Here is an 18,212-nt window from a genome sequence, read left to right on the forward strand (position 1 = left end):
GAGTACTTCCATGAAGACTTTTTACGTCCCTCCAGCGAACCAACACCTGAGTCTTCCTCTAACCGGAAAGGCTTGTAGAAGTTCACCAAAGGCAAATGCTCTTCTCCTTCACCAACTCAAAGATACTCTTCGACAGTGTTGCCACGTGACACCTTAGCCAAGCCGGCCTCCGTGTCAACGGTGCCCACCACCAACTGTTTTCCAGCGTTGGACTCCACAGACCAACAGTACAAGCAAGCCGATGCTTCTGTGGACCCCATGGAGCAGGATCCTCCTGCTTCTGTGCCCTGTAGTAATGACTCTTCACAGGCTTTTACTTGGCAGCCACCGAGGTGACACCTCTACATCTCTTCTTCATGACTCTCCTCCGATGGAATGTTCACGGCATTCAGCCCCAAAGAGGATTTACGGCTGCTTTTAGCATCACTGTATCCCCTTGTACTCTGCCTTCAGGAAACGAAATTGTGCCCTCACAACCGCTTTGAGCTTTCACATTTCTTCCCCCTTCGTTTTGACTTTCACGCTGAGGTCGGCATCCCATCTCATTGGGACATCATGCTGCTCGTACAGGATGATGTTCATAGTCAACCCATCTCCCTGACTACCCAACACCAAGCTGTTGCAGTTCGCCTTTTCCTTCCCCACCTGACTTTTTCCCTCTGTGCCATTTATGTCCCTTCATCATTCGATGTCACCAGGGCAGACTTCCTTCAGGTCATTGGGCAGTACCCCCCCCCCCCCCACCCCCTCCCCACTCCCATTTTTGCTACTCAGTGACTTTAATGCTCATCATCTCCTTTGGGTTATCCCACGACCTGTCAGAGAGGTACCCTCTTGGCTGATCTTCTTAACCACCTTAAGCTCTTCTGCCTTAACACTGGAGCACCCACTTTCCTTTCCGACTCCTCGCACACCTATTCCCAGTTGGACCTATCCTTCAGCACTGCCCAGCTTGCCCATCATCTTGATTGGTCTGTTCTTTCTGATTCCTAATTGAGTGACCATTCCCCCATGTGCTATTCGTTGCTGACTCCTACCCCACCTGCATACACACCTACACTTTCCTGGTGGGTGTGAACCCTTCACCAGCTTGGCTTTGTGAAGCGACTCATGTTAACCTTGGCCTTCCTTCGCTTCCTAAGGCTACTACTCCAGCCTCGCTCTATCGCCTTAAGTTTCACGACCTTCGCATGGAACTTTGCGATAGTACCTGTGTCTACACTGATGGCTCTCAGACTGACAGTGGGATCGGGTGTGCCTTTGTCATTGGCACCCATGACTTTCAATATCAGCTTCTGGCACACTGCTCTTATTTATACCTGAACTCTTCCCCTGTATCGGGCCACTGAGTACATCCGGTGACACAGACTTTTCAGTTGTGTCCTCTGCTCAGACTCACTTGGCGCTCTTCAAAGTCTATATGTGCTGTAGGTTGCCCATCCCCTAGTGCAACGGGTCCAGGAAAACTGTCACTTGCTCACTCTTGGTGGAGCCACTGTGATGATTATGTCGGTCTGCCAGGAAACGAGGCTGCTGATGCTGCTGCCATGCTGCAGTCTTCATACCTCGGCCTGCTAGTAATTATACTTCCTCCAATGATCTCTGTGTTGCCATCTGTCAGGAGGTGGTGTCCCTTTGGCATCACCAATGGTCCTCCCTTTACGGGAATAAGCTCCGGCTTATTAGACCTCTCCCAGAGACTTGGACGACCTCCTCTCGGCTGTCCCATCGGGACGAGGTAATTTTAACTAGGCTGCATATTGGGCACTGCGTTTTTAGCCATCGTCATTTGATAAGTGGCACTACCCCACCACTTTGTACACATTGCGCCCAAGTTTTAACTGCCCACCACTTCCTGATGGAATGCCCATTTTTTTTAACGGTTTACGTTCCTGCTTGGGTGTGCCGTCTGAGTTATTGGCCATTTTAGCAAATGATGTGTTTTACTTTTTATCTGCCAAAGCAATATGGCGAAGACCATTTAGTTTTTGGACCTCCGTTTCTCTACAGTGTCTTTTTTTTAGACCTTTCTCCATGTGCCTATTTTTAGCTGTTTTTCTTGTGTCAATGGGGACTGATGTTTAGTTGTCTTTTAACTCCTCTCTGTCTTCATGTTCTATAGTTTTGACTTGGGTGTGTATGACCACAGTTGTTTTTTGCACCCTAAAGCAAAACAAAACCAGACCAAACCTTCTTTGTCCCATCTTCTAAGATACGCCATTTGGACATCATTGCCTGGGTGTTCCTCTCTCCAGAATGCAGATTGATCTTCCTGAGGTCAGATTCTTTCCATTCTTCTGTAAATAATATGTAGTAGTGTTTAGCAACCAGTGACTTTTTATCAGAATTCTTACTATTCGTTGCTCAGGAGGAGAGCCATTATATTTAAAAACATTCAATTTGATTGACAACAAGGCCGTCTGATTACAGTCTTGGTCTAACGGAAGATAACTTATACCCAGCTTACACGCAGAGGCAGTGGGCTAATTTTTAGTGAAGACATATTCTGGATAAACAGGGGTATATTATTTTGTTGTTTGCACAATTGTTTGCTAAATCTGTGATTGTTGATACCTGTGAAATCACAGAGCCATTATGCAGAGATCATCCAGAAGCGACAAAGCCAATTGGTACACATATGAAACACTAGATGCAGCAAGCTTTCATGTATTGTCACAAAACAAAAGCTAAACTCCTCCCTTTTATTGGCAAGACACATGTTGAATTTAGACTAGACAGAGTATTTTTTATTCCAGATTACATTTTTAAGATTACTTTATTGATATTTTAAACAAGATTCCAGATTTTAAAGTTATGTGTGCTCATGTTCCTGAACAAGAACACTCTTACCTCATACAATGTTTTTCCCAACATTTCCGCCATGAATCACCTCTTCAGTGATGCTGTAGTGGTCAACGCTTAGTTCTTTAATATGCTAGGAGCACTGTAGCAAATGATCAGGTATTGAAATTTTTAGTCTCCTCTTAATTCCCTGAGTGCAATGTACACCATACAGCACTTCTTCATAGTGGGTAAACAGTCCACAATATCAAAGATGCCCTCCTTCAGCTGAAATCCCAGAAGAGAGGTGCTGTTCTCCCATGTACCAAGCCATGTGAGAATCTGTGGTAATTAGCAAATATTATAGTCAAAGATACTTGTGGGTTACTCAGTATGACTCAATGAAATTTCCCTGGGAATGCTGTTGTGGACTGTCACGTGTCTGTGGGAAGAAGAGTGACTCAGGATTTCACATAATGAGGTGTTTGTTGATAAAATGCACTGTACCACTGTGACGTGTCTCCTGGCTGCTGAGATATAGTCAAGTCCTCCTCACCCAACATTGAGTAGGGCACTGTTCTAACACACAGCTTCTCCATTGCACAACATTACCATGTATCCTATCTTACAGGTGGAACTCATTTTAATGTTTTTGCAGCCTAACATTACACCTAAATTGTTAAGTAGGAGATTACTGTGTGTTTTTGGAAGGTGGCATTCTTATTCATTTTTGTACGTGTTCAGATAGCATTAGTGTATTTATTTTTAACTGTATAATGTTACTAATTGCTAATTTTGTGTACCTGAGAGCAAGTCAGTGTGTGGATCTGTCTGAAGCTGCAAGTGAATGAGTGCCATTTTAATTAAGATTTTATGTTATCAATGTCTGAATTTGAAAATTTAGGTCACATTTGTCACAACATTTTAGTTAGAGCACTGATAACTGAGTTGTTAAGTTTCATGTTGTAACCGCAACCATCATTACCAAATTGTCAAAGCTTCTATGTGTTACAGGAATGTGCAAAATATATAAAGAATTTGGTATGATTATTAATTGCTTTTTTATCAGGGACAATTCTTTTTATAAACTTACATGAATGTCACATGTGTGGACAAATCAGTTCCAGTTTCTTCAACTTTCAAATGTGTGTGTGTGTGTGTGTGTGTGTGTGTGTGTGTGTGTTAGAGAGACACTTCTAATTTTATTTTTTATGTACTTCAGTGAGCATTGCAGTATGGTTGCAAAAAAGAAGAGAGCTCAAACGGAAATTGATAATACCTCCACTTCAGAAATAACAGTAAGAAAAAGGGTACGGTCAAATGAAAATGCTGGGAGTAGTGCAGTTGTACCAAAAACTAAAGAATCGTCAAAAACTGTTACCAAATCTAAAAAAGGCACAGTGTCTAAAGATAAGGTGGAAGATCTAATTGAAAGGGCTGAGGAGGAGTATGTCGATGATGTGCGTACTCATAACAACAACTCAGTTTTAGCTGATGATGGTAAGTAATGCTACTTTGCATAACAGTCTGCATACTTTCTTTCTAAAGACATGTAATTGGTTTCACCTGTTGTAATCAAATATGACGTGCTGAAACATTCATTGACCTTTTCCAGTGTTGATTTGTTTACCAGTTATACACTGATCAGCCAGAAGATTATGACCGCCTACATAATAGCCAGTATGTCCACCTTTGGCACAGATAACAGCTGCAACGCATTGTGCCATGGAAGCAGTGAGGCATTGGCAGATCACTGGAGCCACCACATCTGTGCTCACAAGTTACCTAATTCCTGTGAATTCCAGGGAGGGGGCCAATTAGCTCTGACTCCATGTTCAGTCAAATCTCAGATGCGTTCGATCAGGTTCAAACCTGGCAAGTTGGCTGGCCAACACATAAATTGGAACTCACCACTGTGTTCCTCAAACTACTCCATCACACTGCTGGCCTTGTGACATGGTGCATTATCTTGAAAAATGACACTGCTATCAGGAAAAATGATCTTCATGAAGGGGCTTACGTGGCCTGCAACCAGTGTATGATACTCCTTGGCCGTCATGGTGCTTTGCACAAGCTCCACTAGACCTATGGATGCCCACATGAATGTTCCTCAGAGCATAATGGAGCCACCGCCATGTGTCTGTCCACAGCACAGGTGTCAAGGAACTGTTCCCCTGGAAGACAAAAAATTTGTACCTCCCATTGGCTTGATGAAGAAGGTATCAGGATTCATCAGATCATGCAATGCTCTGCCACTGCACCAACATCCAGTGCCAATGGTCACATGCCCATTTCAGTCATAGTTGCCGATGTCATGGTGTTAACATTGGAACATGCATAGGTCATCGACTGTGGAGGCACATTGTTTGGAGTGTTCAGTAAACTGTGTGTTCAGACACATTTTTACTCTGTCCAGCATTAAAGTCTGGTGTTAGTTTCGCCACAGTTTGCTGCCTGCTTTGTTTTACCAGTCTGCCCTGCCTACAGCGTCTGACATCTGTAATGAGGGGTGGTCACACAGTCCCATGAAATCTGGGCATGGTCTCACAAGTTGTACAGTTTCTGAAATGCTTATGCTGAGCCTCCAGGCCATCACGAACTGCTCTTGGTCAAACTCGGATAGATCGCATGCCTTCCCCTTTCTACACATAGACAGCACACTCTCTGATACTACGTGCATTGTGCATGTGTCTGAATAGCAGTCATTCCTTGCCAGGTGGTGCTGCTATCGCTTGGACGGGTTCATGTTGATAGGAGGTCGGTGACCATAATGTTCTGGCTGATCAGTGTATTTCGCCCATTATTATTTATGTATTATTTTGATTAATATATTGCTGTCAACATTATAGGCTCAGCACGACAACTCAAAAAAATCTTAATTTATGTGAAATGAAATTGGTAAATTGAACTTAAGAAATCCTAATTAAAATGTTACTAAACTGTGAAATATGGATATATATAGCTATATTTAATGAAACAGTGTCTCATAACAGTAGTATAAAGAAAAAGTGGCAACTTAACCATCAGTTCAGTGTAGGCAAGTTCACCTGTTCCATTGACATTACATTTTGTCTTTAATTTGTGTCCAGCATTATTGTACATTTTGTTCAAGATGCATTTCTGTCTTTTTGTATCTGATCTCTCCCTTTTTTCCCACTGCAGACAAAATGGATGGCTCTGGATCCTTGTTGTAAATATTGGTGGTGCTATGGGCAGTTTACACCATTTTGTCTTGATAAGAATTGCCTTGTTACTATCATAAAACGTTTAAACTTACTACAATTTTTTTCAACTTCACAGAAGAAAGTATGTAATATGGCCAGATCAACGATCATACTCTTGTTAAGTTGTTCACAGTGCAGCATTTTTCATAAGACAAATGAGTTGTATCTGTGTGGGGGCTTTCAATAAGTAATGCAACATTATTTTTTCCTCAGAAAACTTTGGTTGAAAAAACCGTAATTTTGTTTGTGATGTCCTTGAACATTTGCACATTATCAAATATGTCCAGTAATTCCCAGATCATGATAGCTCTACAGCTAGTCTTGAAAGTGGCATCTGCAAATGAGGTATGTTCCAAGCAAAGTGTCATAACCCGACGTAGGTCTCTACATATTTACTCTGATCACCATTAGATCAGAGGATTGTAGGTCATTTCTTGGTACATGAGTGGCTTTGTACAGGAATGAAACAGCAACGGATTCAAGCTGAGGTCTCTGTGATTAGAGACGGTACAGAATGACTTGCATGTTAAGCTAAGGAAGTAGATATGGTGGTGATAAGGAAATGAGACTGTTTTGTGGTTTGGCTTACTGGTGTGCTTTTTATATTTTCTTCCTGTATTTGCAGTGAACATGCATGAAAGCAATGGCACTAGTTTATAAATTCAGTAAGTGCAGAACATAATAGTCTTACTAGTGTTTCCACACATTAACCAGACCAAATGGCCACCATGACTTATAACTTGCTTAAGCTTCGCATATACCCGGTAGCATGTGGTACTGCTGGCCATGAACCATGGAAGTGCCAGATTATGTTGTTCTGATCGAACCCTTAGGTTCAAGTACTCGTCAAAATGAGTGTGACATACAGACAGTTACATGTAGACAACTGTATGAAGGAAACCAATAACCGTAGTACAGAGGTACATAAAAGCAAGCTGTGCAAGTCATTCTTAGTGTAAAAGCTTAACAGAGTTTAATCTCTCTCACATAGTATCTGCTGCAGACTTGTTTATCAAAGACTCCCCCCCCCCCCCCCCCCCCTGTGGGTCCGGGGGTTAGAATGGGCCTGAGGTATTCCTGCCTGTCGTAAGAGGCAACGAAAAGGAGTCTCACATGTTTTGGCCTTTATGTGACGGTCCCTTGTAGGGTTTGACCTCCATTTTTCAAAATGTTCCCGAAGAGCGATCCAATTGGTGAGGGGTGCATTAAATGATGCAAGTGTCCATTATACACTGAGGCCTCTCGCATTCTTCATCGACGTGGATCTGCACTTCCACTCATTCTCCAGCTGTTGAGTGAGGTCGCACTCCTGGGTGCGTTTTCCTGCAACCTCTGTGCAGTATCCCTTTCTGCACTGTCGATGATAATGGACTTATTAGCTTGTTTGCGCCTGATATCCAGCATGGTAGCCAGTCCGTTGTGATGGGGCCGCCGTGTACCCTGTTGGTAGTAGCCCCCGGACCACACAGGGATCGCTCTGCTGATGCCTGCACCGTTAACTCCCCACGTATGCCAAGGATGCCCGTCACTCTGGGGCATCAGGACTCCCAGCAATGGCCATCCTGCCAGGTGACACCCATGGGGAGAGCCCCTGGTTGTAGTGGGTGGCATCAGGGCAGATGACACGCCATGAAGTGTAGTACGTCATCTCTTGTGGGTGGTCAAACACCAGCGGTCTCCAAGTGGTCAACGTCTAACTTCAATGCTAAGAAATATGACCCCAAATCGTTTGTCCCTCTCAGCCGGACAAACCCAAGAAGCGTTTAAAAAGAAAAAGGCCCCCAAGAACCAAGGCAATGCGGTGGCACCCGCACCACCACTACCTACAAGCTCTGTGTCTGAGGATGAGGTGGAGATTCTGGCATCCGCTGAGGACCTAGATCACGCTAGGCCCTCAGACACAATGGCTGTCATCCACACAGGTACTGCTGGCCGGTGTGGCCAAGCGGTTAAAGGCGCTACAGTCTGGAACCGCGTGACCGCTACGGTCGCAGGTTCGAATCCTGCCTCGGGCATGGATGTGTGTGATGTCCTTAGGTTAGTTAGGTTTAAGTAGTTCTGAGTTCTAGGGGACTGATGACCTTAGAAGTTGAGTCCCATAGTGCTCAGAGCCATTTTGAACCACACAGGTACTCATTGGATGGCAACAGTTGAAGCTGAGGCGTTGACTGCCTCATTGAGTGTTTCATGCCTTCCCAGTCTCACGATCACGTAATCCTCCTGTGGAATTGTGGCAGTTTTTTCCACCACTTGGCTGAGCTACGGCAACTGTTAAGCTTTACACCTGCTTTCTGCATTCCCCTCCAGGAAAACTGGTTCCCGGCAATGTGGACTCCTGCCCTCCATGGCTATAAGGGATATTACAGGAACCATAGTGACTATAATAGTGTGTTAAGTGGAGTTTGCATCTATGTCCTGAACTCGGTATGTAGTGAACCTGTGCCCCTTAAAGCCCCTCTAGAAGCTGTGGCTGTCAGGATAAGGAATACACAGGAAATAACTGTCTGCAATGTATATCTTCCTCCAGGTGGTGCAGTACCCCTGAACGTATTGGTTGCACTGATTGATCAACTCCCTAAACCTTTCCTACTTTTGGGAGATTTTAACGTGCATAACCCCTTGTGGAGTGGCACCATGCTTACTGGACGAGGTAGGGAGGTCGAAAATTTACTATCACAACTCGACCACTGCCTCTTAAATACAGGTGCCCCCACACATTTCAGTGCGGCACATATTCGGCCATTGATCTATCAGTTTGCAGTCTTGGCCTTCTCCCATCTATCCACTGGAGAGCACATGACAACTTGTGTGGTAGTGACTACTTCCCTATCTTCCTGTCACTCCCCAGGCGTCATGCCCATGGATGCCTACCCAGATGGGATTTAAACAAGGCAGACTGGGAAGCCTTCATCTCTGCTGTCACCGCTGAATCTTCCCCACATGGTGCCATCAATGTTATCATTGAGCAGGTCACTACAATGATCATTTCTGTGATAGAAAACACAATCGCCACTCATTCTTCACGGTACCCACGGTGAAAGACAGTCCCTTGGTGGTTGCTGGAAGTCTCTGAGGCAATTAAAGAGCGTTGGCGAGCTCTACAGCGGCATAAAAGGCACCGTTCCCTAGAGCACCAAATAGCCTTTAAACGACTTCGTGCCCGCATTCACCAGCTTATAAAACGACGGAAACAGGAGTGTTGGGAGAGGTATGTGTCGACCATTGGCTGCCATACGTCACCTTCCCAAGTCTGGATGAAGATCAGACATATTTTTGGGTACCAGACCCCAACAGGTGTCCCTGGCATTAACATCAATGGTGTGTTATCTACCAACGCAAAAGCGATTGCCGAGCACTTTTGAGAGTACTGTGCTCGAGCCTCTGCGGTGGATAACTATCCCCCAACCTTCGTGTTCTCAAATGGCGGATGGAAGAGAAAGTCCTCTCGTCCACTACAAGCCACAGTCAACCCTACAATGCCTCATTTACAGAGTGAGAGCTCCTCAGTGCCCTTGCACAATTCCCTGCACAGCTCCTGGCCGGATTGGATCCACAGTCAGATGATTAAACATCTCTTGTCTGACTACAAGCGGCATCTCCTCATCATCTTCGATCGGATCTGGTGCAATGTCGTTTTTCCATTGCAGTGGTGGGAGCGCACCATCATTTCGGTGCCCAAACCCAGTCAAAACCTGCTTGATGTGGGTAGCTACCAGCCCATCAGCCTTACCAACTTTCTTTGCAAGCTGCCAGAACGTATGGTGTGTCAGCAGTTGGGTTGGGTCCTAGAGTCACGTGGCCTACTGGCTCCATGTCAGGGCAGTTTCCACCAGGTTCACTCTACCACTGACAATCTTGTCCACCTCAAGTCTGCCATCCAAACAGCCTTTTCCATTTGCTAACATCTGGTTGCAGTCTTTTTTGACTTATGTAAAGCAAACGACATGACCTGACAACATCATATCTTTGCCACATTCTATGATTGGGGTCTCTGAGCCCCCATCCGATTTTTATCCAAAACTTCCTGTCGCTCCATACTTTCCATGTCCAAGTCGGTGCCTCCCATAGTTCCCCTGTATTCAGGAGAATGACGTTCTGCAGGGCTCTGTATTGAGTGTGTGTTTATTTTTAGTGGGTATTAACAGTCTAGCAGCAGCTGTAGGGCCATCGGTCTCACCTTTGTATGCAAATGACTTCTCCATTTCATACTGCTCCTCCAGTACTGGTGTTACTGAGCGGCGCCTACAGGGAGCCATTCACAAGGTGCAGTCATGGCTTCCAGTTTTCAGCTGCGAAGTCGTGTGCCATGCATTTCCGTCGGCATTGCACCGTTCCTCCAGAACTGGAACTTTACCTTAATGACAATCCACTCACTGTTGTGGAGACATACTGATTTTTAGGACTGGTTTTCGATATCCTTTTGACTTGGCTACTTCACCCTCGTCGGCTTAAGCGGAAGTGCTCAGTGTCTTGGTGGAGGCCGGAGTGCCTCCATTGAAGATTAGGTGTGCCCAACTGCTCACCAGTTATGTTGCACACCTTGGTAGTTCTCCTGTGCGTCCGAATGACCGTCTCCTTTTCCCAACCACAGCGTTCCATCTCCCGCATCGGCGGCCCAGGTCAGGGCTTACACATGCAGTTCGTGTCTGGTCCCTTGTGTCTGAACTGGAGTCTTTCCCATTTACTGCCTTCCTTGAGGTCCATTCACATACACCTCCTTGGTGTACACCTAAGCTGCAGATTCTTCTGGACCTTTCACATGGCCCTAAGGACTCTGTTAACACTGTGGCTCTCCACTATCACTACCTCTCGATTCTCGTCATTTACCAGGGCCATGAAGTGGTTTACACCAATGGCTCGATGTCTGATGGTGACATAGGTTTTGCATATGTTCATGGAGGACATATTGAGCAGCACTCCTTGCCATATGGCTGCAGTGTTTTCACTGCAGAGCTGGCGGCCATATCTCTTGCTCTTGAGCACATCTGCTCGTGCTCTAGCAAGTCATTTCTTCTGTGTACTGACTCCTTGAGCAGCCTACAAGCTGTCGACCAGTGCTACCCTTGCTGTCCTTTGGTAGCGTCCATTCAGGAGTCCATCTATCCCCTGGAACGGCCCCGTCATTCAGTGATGTTTCTGTGGACCCCAGGACACGTCTGAATCACAGGCAATGATTTTTCCAACAGGCTGGCCAAACAGGCTACATTGAAACCGCTTCTTGAGACGGGCATCTCCGAAACTGACCTGTGTTCTGTATTACGCTGCAGGGTTTTTCGGCTTTGGAATCGGAATGGCATAACAGTACGCACAACAAACTGCGTGTCATTAAGGAGACTACGAATGTGTGGAAGTCTTCCATGTGATACTCTCGCAGGGAATCAGTTGTCCTTTGCTAGCTTTGAATTGGCCATACGTGGCTAACGCATGGTTACCTCCTATGTCGCGAGGACCCACCTCAGTGTTGCTGTGGCTCACAAATGATGGTCGCCCACCTCTTGCTGAACTGCCCACTTTTAGCCACGCTGTGGCGGATTTTTAAGTTTCCCAGCACCCTACCTGTGGTTTTGGGCAGCAATGCCTCAACAGAAGCTTTAGTTTTATGTTTTATTTGTGAGGATGGGCCTTATCATTTGATCTAAGTTTTAGCACATGTCCTTTTTCCCTCTGTGTCCTCCACCCTAGTGCTTTTAGGGTGGAGGTTTTAATGTGTTGCAGAATGGCTGGCTTCTCCTTTTTTGTTGTCAGGGTCAGCCAGCCATGGTAATCTGCTCTCTTGTTTTGATGTCTTCTACAAGTTTCTTGCGTGTCTCTGTAGTTTTCTTGTCTGATTTTGTCCATTTTAGTGTTTGTTGCCCTTCCGCCATTCTTGTGGTTTTCTCCTTTCTTCCAGGTGTGTTTTGTATGTTAATTATTTTGCTTCCACCTTTGTGGAATTATTTTAATCGGAACGAGGGACCGATGACCTAGCAGTTTAGCCCCTCCCCCCCTCTTAAACCAACCAACCAAGACTGGCAGGAATTCTTCTGCTTGCTGGAACCCTTTGGCTTGCAGGAACTCTCCCTTGCTTGACATTTAAGGGCTTCTACTTATGGCATTTGGGGCTGTTTGGTTACAGATGATAGATTCCTGTGTCAGCAAATATTCATACTTAAATTTTTATTTTGTGTGTGTGTATGTGGGGGGGGGGGGGGGGCTGCCGCCTTCAGCATTTGATCATTATGAAAAAACTTTTATTGAATTTCTTTTTGTGGAAATCCAGACTGTCGCAAATATTCACTGATGTTGACAGCATGTCTACAGACACCAGGTAGTGGATAAAAGCACAGTAAGTCACTGGCTGAAGCATCTGTCATCCACAGAAAAATGACGAGGAAATTTGTCTGATCTTCCATGTGCGGGGAGGCTGCACACAACTGCGATGCTTGCAATGTTGCAGTGTTTTGACATTCTTTATTCAAGGCGATCGATTAATAACAATCAAGCAACACGGTGCTTAACTTGACATCTCTGTTGGTTCTGTAGTCACTTGGTACAGCAGTTAGTGTATGCAAAGGATTGCGTTTCCTTGAACCCTGACTGAAGAGCACAAACAGGAAAGAAGGAACAAATATATCATATTGCTTGCTCATTATAAGGCTGATGATGATGTTTTCTTGTCGAACCTTTTTCCGAAGTGCCACCACACGATGTCACCTTCGAAGAAGTAATGCAAAACTATACCTTAATCTGGTAAATACATGGCTACAGTAAAAGGACTCATAATAAAATGAGCAACTCTGAAGTCTGCTGTGAGATTCTTAGGAAAGTGGAGAAAAATTACTGCATGGTCTTGGGCACAAAAATGTGACACACTTCTCCATCTCTACAATATCACAAGGACACAAACAAGTCTGTGCACCCAAGAGAAGATCACACAAATTAGGTAAACTGTTCTTCCTCATCTGTCCTACAGTCCAGATGTTGCATCTTTAGATTTTTACCTCTTTGAACTACTGAAGGATGGACTCTTTGGGAAGTACTACAACAATTATGCTGCAAAAAGTTGGCTAAGATACAGACCAGTAGAGTGGTACCCTGACGACGCACAGGCTCGCACATTATGGTGGCATAAAGCCATGGAATACATTGGAAAATAAGGTTTAATAGTCAAAGAATGGGGGAACAGTCTTGTGCATTGGTTCCCCACCTTTCTTAGACGATTAGCTAGTACACTCACCGCCCTACATCCCCCTCCCCACCCCCCTTTCCCCCACATTATTACCAACTTTAGCACCTAACTAAGCTGTAGAATGAAAGACTTTTCTTGTAAAACTTTTATTTTTAATACAATGAAAGATGAATGGCATTTAGCTTTGTGTGTGTGGGAGGGGGGGGGGGGGGGAGAGTTGACACTTGTTACAAAATGTTACTTCCCCTGCATTACTCCTTTCCATTGCAGCATTTTCTTGGCCTGCACACTGCAATGCCACTTAAAAGTTAAAACCTGCGCACTATACTTACTGTTTATAAATCGCTTGATTCCTGCACTCGTTATTTCTGAACTGGAAGACTTCAGACTGTTAATGCTTTGTGTGGTCAGCAACAACAACAACAATAATAATACTGTATACAGCATCCTTATGTAGTTACTGCTGCGTTGTGCTGTCAGTTTATATATCTGTTTCAAAATGAGTAATGAAGCAATTTCTGGACTACTGCAGGTACTAACTACAACATGGAGAAGACATTTGCTTGAGATATTTAGCATTTGTTACATATATGTCTCACTTTTATCATCAGTGATGTACAGGACAATGTAGAAAATATGTGTGTAGTGGCTGGGCAATGTGAGGAACCGGTAACCTTCATCACATTAATGCTACTAATTGAGAAAAAGTAATTATTGATAACTTATATAATCATTATTATAGAGTCTTACGAATTGTGATAACAATAATAATTTAGTGTAACCCTTGGGGGGGGGGGGGGGGCAGCGGAGGGGTAACTACCCCAGGTTGAGAACCACTGGTATAGTGTATATAAATCATGAATAAAATCATCCTGCTTTGAGAAAGTGTCATATTACTTATTGAAGGATCCTCATAGATAATGAAAACAAATGAGAAACCAATTTTGAAATATCTAAAGTAGAAATAACTCTTACAAATACATTGATTATCCATAAGAAATGTGGGTAAGGTGACAGAGTTTGTGCTTAACAATAGCAGAAATAATTCTCTCCAATAGAAAATGATGCACTGTGAAGGAATTATGCGAATGGGACGAAAATTGGTAGATGTGATGTACAGACAAACAAATGAACACAATTTAAGAAAAGTGGATGATTTATTTAAGAGAAAGGGTTTCACAAATTGAGCAAGTCAGTGACTCATTGGTCCGCCTCTGGACCTTATGCAAGCAGTTATTCGGCTTGACATTGATTGATAGAGCTGTTGGATGTCCTCCAAAGGGGTACTGTACCAAATTCTGTCCATTGAAAGCGTTAGATGGTCAAAATCCTGAGCTGGTTGGATGCTCCAAATGTTCTCAACGGGGGAGAGATCTGGTGACCTTGCTGCCAAAGATAAGATGTGGCAAGCACAAAGACTAGCAGTAAAAACTCTCGCCATGTGCGGGCAGGCATTATCTTGCTTAAATTTAGGCCCAGAATCCGTTACCGTGAAGGGCAACAAAACAGAGCGTGGAAAATCGTCAACGCGCTGCTGTGCTGTAAGGGTGTCATAGATTGACAATCAAAGGGTTCCTGCTATGAAAAGAAATGGCACCCCATCACTCCTGTTTTTCAGGCCTTACAGTGGGTGATGTTCATATTAGTATCCCACCACTGGTTAGGCCATCACCAGACACCTCTTCGGCCTGAAATCTCTGTGACTGGTGTAGAATTGTCTTCAGTGACATGTTCTGCTTCGAACTGAGCCCCAGTGACCGGCAAAGACGTGTCTGAAGACACCTCTGACAAGCAGTGGGATACCAACCTAAACGTCACTCGCCCTATGGCCTGACAACCAGGAGTGATGGTCTGGGGTTCCATTTATTTTCGTAGCAGACCCGCTTGTTGTCATCTGCACCATACTTACAGCACAGTGATACATCAACTATATTCTACGCCCCATTTTGTTGCCCTTCATGGCAAGGCATTCTTGGCTTACATTTCAGCAAGATAATATTCACCTGCACATGGTGAAAGTTTCTACTGCTTGTCTTTGTGTTTTCCAAACCCTACCTTGACCAGCAAGGTCATGGATCTCTCCCCAGTTGAGAATGGTTGAAGCATTATGGGCATGGCCCTACAACTATCTCGAGATTTGGACAATCTAACATACCAATTGGACAGAATTTGGCACAATATCCCTCAGGAGGACATACAATAACTCTGTCAGTCAATACCAAGCCAAATAACTGCTTGCATAAGGGCCAGAGGTGGACCAATGCATTTTTGACTTGCTCAATTTGTGAAGCTCTTTTTCTTGTATAAATCATCCAATTTTCCTGAAATTGTAATCATTTGTTTGTCTGCACATGTAAATCACATCTACCAATTTCTGTCCCATTCAGGTAATTACTTCATAGTACATCGCTTGTGTTGTTGTTGTTGTTGTTGTTGCTGCTGCTGTTGCTACTAATTCTGTAGCACAATTGAAGCATTATGATTATGTCTGCTTGTTCTTCGTGTGGTGAAGATATGTTGTATTATAACATGGGGAAGGCACCTTTTCCTTGACAGCTTCATTCCCGTTTCATTCTTAGTCTGCTCACACTTTTCCAGTTTCTTTGTTTATATGTTCTAATTCTGTTAGTTAGTCTGGCGCAGTCTCCCTTCACAGTCGAGCAGTCAGCAATGTCTGATTACTATATGTAACATCTGCGCTTGAGCCTCTGTACCACTAAGGATTTATTATCAGGCAGAAATAATGTTCTCAAAATGCACAGTAAGTTTTTGATTGCTGTCATGTAAGTGAAAACATGTGACATCTCTTTTTGGTTTGCTAGAGTGGAGCTTGTAACAGTATTATGCAAGAGTGCTATAAATGCTACAATAATAGTGTAGTAACACTGTTCACGTTACGTCGCACTTCACTTAGCGTAGACCGGGACTGTGTCCTAGGCATGCCTGATGTTAACTCACTGGGCACGGCCCGTGCTGCCGGAGTTGTTGTTGTTGTTGTTTTTGTTGTTACGCCGGCAGAGGTCGCGTCCGAATTCTCGCGTGCCCTCTGGTGGACGGGACTCTACTTGCGGCAACTACCGCCCGTGATGCGCCGTGCCAATGTGCGCCTCCCGCGATCTTTCTGGTGGCTACTACACTCCTCCTCCTTCGGGGGGTGAAGCCACTGTGATCCACTGCGTCGGAAGGTGGAGCGTCGGGCAGGAGCGATGACCTCCACATCCATGGGATGGCCGGAATCGAGGGGATCTGCCAACCCTCGAGACGGAACCTTTGAATACGGCTGGAAGTGACCCACACGAAGAGGCCCCCGTCGTCCCACAACCGGAGCTCGGGACAGAACGGGTGACAAGCTGTCGAACTCCGGATCCTGTTCCACCTCGGGAGGGGCAAGACCCAGTGGCGGGGACGAAGGGGAAGGGACGACCACAGGTGAACTAGCCCCCTGAGAAACCGGGCCTGCTAGGGGCCGGCCCTCGCTGGGGCATCTCGAATGATGTCGATGCCGGTGCTGGAGCTACTGGAGGCTGCCAAGGCTGAGAACCATCGCAGTGCGGCAGAGTCACAGCGGGGAGAGGAGGTAACGTCCCCTGTGAAACCAATACAGGTGCCGGCAATGGGGAAGCCGGTGTCCGAGAGGTCGGAGGGTGGGTGCCCGAACGTGGACGTAGCTGATTTTGGTGACGACGTACCACCCGATCCCCCGCCTGCAAGGTATAGAGCCGGCGGCCATTTCGGCGCAGGACCACCGCCGGTATCCAACGTGGATTGCGACAAAACCCACGGGCCCAGACCGACATACCCAGTGGAAAGCCAGGTACTCCGTTTTGTGAAGACTGGCGAGGACCAGGCCGGAGGAGGTGCAGCAGAGTCCTAGGTTGACGCCCATGGAGGAGCTCTGCGGGGCTGCGTTCGCCCATTGGTGTGGTCCGGTATGCCGTCAAGAAAAACGTCAAGGCTTCCTCTGCAGGAAATTCGTGCACATACTTTTTCATCTGCGTCTTAAATGTGTGCACCATGCGCTCGGCTTCCCCATTCGATTGTGGATGGAAGGGGGGAGAGCAAACGTGCCGAATACCGAAGCGCCTACAAAAATCCTGGAAGGTCTGCGAAATAAACTGCGGTCCATTGTCTGAGACCAGGGTGATTGGCAGACCTTCCACAGAAAAGATTTTTGCTAGTGCCTGGATTGCAACTTCTGAAGTGGTTGAGGAGCAGCGAACCACATATGGGAATTGGGAATAAGCATCAATGACAATGAGCCAAAAGCCATTGAGAAACGGACCCGCAAAATCGATGTGAACACGTTCCCATGCTTGGGTTGCCGGCGGCCACGTAGAGAACGCTGCCCTGGGAGATGCTTGTTGGCTCGCACACTGGGAACAGGTGGCCACTAAGTGCTCAATTTCTCTATCAATACCGGGCCAGTACACATGTCTGCGAGCCAAGGTTTTAGTACGGGAAACACCCCAGTGCCCCGCATGTAATAACGTGAGGACCTCCCTTCGTAAACCTGCAGGAACAACCACGCGAGGAGCTGTATCATCGGTAGCCAGAAGGAGAACTCCGTCCAAGACCCAGAGGCGGTCTCGGAGAAGAAAATAATTACGAAGAGGGTCCGAGGCCCGGCCCGGAGGGCGGGAGGACCACCCCTGCTGAATGAGGCGAACTACTTGCCGGAGAACCGGGTCAGCCGCCGTGTCCCTGGCGACTCGAGAACTAGTGATCGGGAAGCCATCAACTGCTTGGCGGGACGCCACATCCAAATGAAAACACATAATCTCCTCTCGATCGAACGTAGGATCCGGGCCCACCGGAAGACGGGAAAGAGCGTCGGCGTTGGCATGCTGTCCTGTAGGGCGAAAATGAATGTCATAATGGTACTTAGAGAGGAACAAGGCCCAGCGCTGTAGTCTGTGGGCCGCCCTATCCGGAATCTGAGAGGCGGGGCCAAATAACGATATTAACGGCTTATGGTCAGTGATTAACTGAAACTTCGTGCCATACAAGAAAGGGTGAAACTTGGTAACAGCGTAGACAAT

At 45.8% G+C, this 18,212-nt stretch overlaps 1 protein-coding gene across 5 annotated transcripts in view; it reads left to right on the forward strand.

The window, feature by feature from the left end:
• LOC126263580 (nucleolar transcription factor 1-A-like) overlaps positions 1-18,212 on the forward strand; it is a 205,838-nt gene that overhangs the window by 57,967 nt on the left and 129,659 nt on the right. For all 5 annotated transcript variants that reach the window (XM_049960686.1, XM_049960676.1, XM_049960689.1 and 2 more), the window contains one exon: positions 4,004-4,281. In XM_049960686.1, coding sequence (XP_049816643.1) covers positions 4,004-4,281 — 278 coding nt within the window. The remainder of the gene's footprint in view (positions 1-4,003; positions 4,282-18,212) is intronic.

The sequence above is a fragment of the Schistocerca nitens genome, chromosome 1 (assembly GCF_023898315.1).
Source record: "Schistocerca nitens isolate TAMUIC-IGC-003100 chromosome 1, iqSchNite1.1, whole genome shotgun sequence".
Lineage (NCBI taxonomy): Eukaryota > Metazoa > Arthropoda > Insecta > Orthoptera > Acrididae > Schistocerca > Schistocerca nitens.